Here is a 2500-nt window from a genome sequence, read left to right as displayed (position 1 = left end):
AGAGGGAAGAGGTAAGCTTTTTTGGTTGGTTTGGGGGCGGTTGGGGGAGGTTGGGGGAGAGTGAGAGGTGTGTGTGTGTGGGGGACGGGGGGTTGGACAAGGGGGAAGGTAGAGGGAGTGAGGTGAAAGAGCTCCATTCTTGAGAGCAGGTTCAGAGCCAGGCCAAGCAGAGGATGATGGATGTAGCCCTCTCTGGCCTCCAGCTGGTTTTGGGGGGTTATAAGTGGGTTGGAAGGCATGCAGAATACACAACCTTGGCCGGAGAAACACCTACAGTTGGGAGCATCTGGGAAATCTATTTGAGAAAAATCTGCATTCTGGCCGTTGGAACAGAGATACGAAGACGATAGCCAAGAATATTGGAGGCATTACAATATCCTTCCCCTCCCCCCTTCCTCTACGCCAACAAGAAACGATAACGTTAAATCATATTCATGGACTCCAACTTTCGACCAATTGATTTATTACCGATAAATCTGGATTTGTTTGGAACAAGGAGTTGCACAACATCCCCTGTATCCCTTTAGGCAAGTCTGAGTGAGGAAAAAGACCCCAGTCTCTATCATCCAGGACTCTGGGAGTCTCATACAGTAGTTTTGCTGGTGGCACAGCCACTTGAGCTGACTGGAACTGAACGCTACACTACACTGTTACTGTACGTTCACTTGCGCCCTTAGGAAAGAGGAGATGAGGGAGGTCTAGTGGTGGTGACATCACATCAGGGAGACTGTCTGTTTTATGTCTGGGGGCTGCAAGAGGATGCTGGGTCGTGTGTCTATCACAGCCTGGGATTGGCAGTGATGGATACTACCCCCCCTGCCACCCCACCTACCCTCCCACCCCTCCGGCTCTGTGGTTTATGAGTGGACACCTTCCCTCTCTCTAAGCCTGATCTACTACCTCAGGTGTGGAGGTGTAGGGTGGATGGAGAGGGGGATAGACACTCATCGCTCCACCCATGACATATTAGAATCGAGAGTGTCTAAACTGAACTGGTCTTTGGTTGGGCCTCTGACAGCATAGCCGCTTCTCACATGGTTCTCGTTGGCTGAGTGTGTGTGTGTGAGTGTGTGTGTGTGTGTGTGTGTGTGTGTGTGTGTGTGTGTGTGTGTGTGCGTGCGTGCGTACGTGGGTGTGTGTGTGTCTCCCCTACTAGGCAAACACTGTTGTTACATGTGGTGGAATCCTCCTTCATTCTGTGCTGTGGCCCAGAAAGCTGTCAGGAACACAATTGATAGCATCTCTTAAATCCTATATCCTTATTTGTGTCAGATGGTATTCCCCAATAAATATTCTTTACATGTGTTCAACAGAACACTGACTCTCTCTCTGTCTTTCTCTCTCCCTCTCTGTCTTTCTTCGCCACATGATGTGTGTGTGTGTGTGTGTGTGTGTGTGTGTGTGTGTGTGCTTGTGCGTGTGTGTGTGTGTGTGTGTGTGAGTGTGTATGTGTGTGTGTGTGTGTGTGTGTGTGTGTGTGTGTGTGCGTGTGAGTGTGCGTGTGTGTGTGTGCGTGTGCGTGTGCATGTATGCGTGTGCGTGTGCGCGCGTGTGTGTGTGTGTTTCAAGTTACCTGGAATCTGCGCATGTCTCGAGGGTTCCCTGCATTCTTCAGACAGTTCTGATTGCACTTCAGGAAGAACTTGAGGAAGAATCTGAAAGACAGCAACAGAACACAGGTCGTTGAATTACACAGTCCTCCACTTTTAGCAATCTGCTAAAAGAAATACATTCAATAAGTGCTCTATACCACAAAAAAAAACTGATTAGTCTATCCCATTCAGTTAGCACAACACATCCATTTCCCTAATGTCCCTCATACTCACTGATGGGTTCTATTCCATGATATATGGGGCGCTTAGATGGCGTAGCGGGTTACGCGTTGACCATGTAAACGCAGGGTCCCCGGTTTGATTCCGGCCGGGGACATATCCTGCATGTCATCCCTCCTCTCTCACTCACCCATCCTTCCAAATCTCTACTGTATACATTTTTTAAATATTTTAATATATTATATTTATACAAAATAAAATGTGGGACTGCCCCACTGAGAAAAAATAACTTAAAAAAAAAAGAAAACAATGATATTTACTGTCCCTTCAAAACGCCTCACAGCACCCACCCACCCTGTGTCATCCATCTCCTCCGCTCACCTGAGTTCACCACCTTTTCCAAACTCCCATCTGCTACGAAACATCCAGGAGGAAGTCACTTGATATTCCGCCCACCCCTTTAATCCCAGAACACCACCCTCTGTGCAATTAAAGTTGTGCTGTTCAATAGGGAGGCAAATGAGGCCCCACCTGTGACCGGGTCTTGTTTGAAGAGCATCGGGGATAAAGGACCTAACAAGGTGAGAGCGCGCCACAAAACTTATAGTCCTGTCAGGCAATTAGGCGGTCACTCCTGGGACTTGCCGTGCTGTTACGCACACACACACACACAGATACACACACACACAGACACACACAGACACACACACGCATACGCATATGCACAC

At 48.4% G+C, this 2500-nt stretch overlaps 1 protein-coding gene across 6 annotated transcripts in view; it reads right to left on the bottom strand.

Moving 5' to 3' along the window:
- Positions 1-2500, bottom strand: part of LOC308173754 (transcription factor COE3) — a gene marked incomplete at both ends in the record, with an annotated part of 77948 nt that overhangs the window by 28496 nt on the left and 46952 nt on the right. For all 6 annotated transcript variants that reach the window (XM_080548799.1, XM_080548800.1, XM_080548802.1 and 3 more), the window contains one exon: positions 1574-1655. In XM_080548799.1, coding sequence (XP_080404925.1) covers positions 1574-1655 — 82 coding nt within the window. The remainder of the gene's footprint in view (positions 1-1573; positions 1656-2500) is intronic.

The sequence above is a fragment of the Nansenia antarctica genome, assembly GCF_963989245.1.
Source record: "Nansenia antarctica genome assembly, chromosome: 19".
Lineage (NCBI taxonomy): Eukaryota > Metazoa > Chordata > Actinopteri > Argentiniformes > Microstomatidae > Nansenia > Nansenia antarctica.
This window is presented reverse-complemented; position numbering and strand designations above follow the sequence as displayed.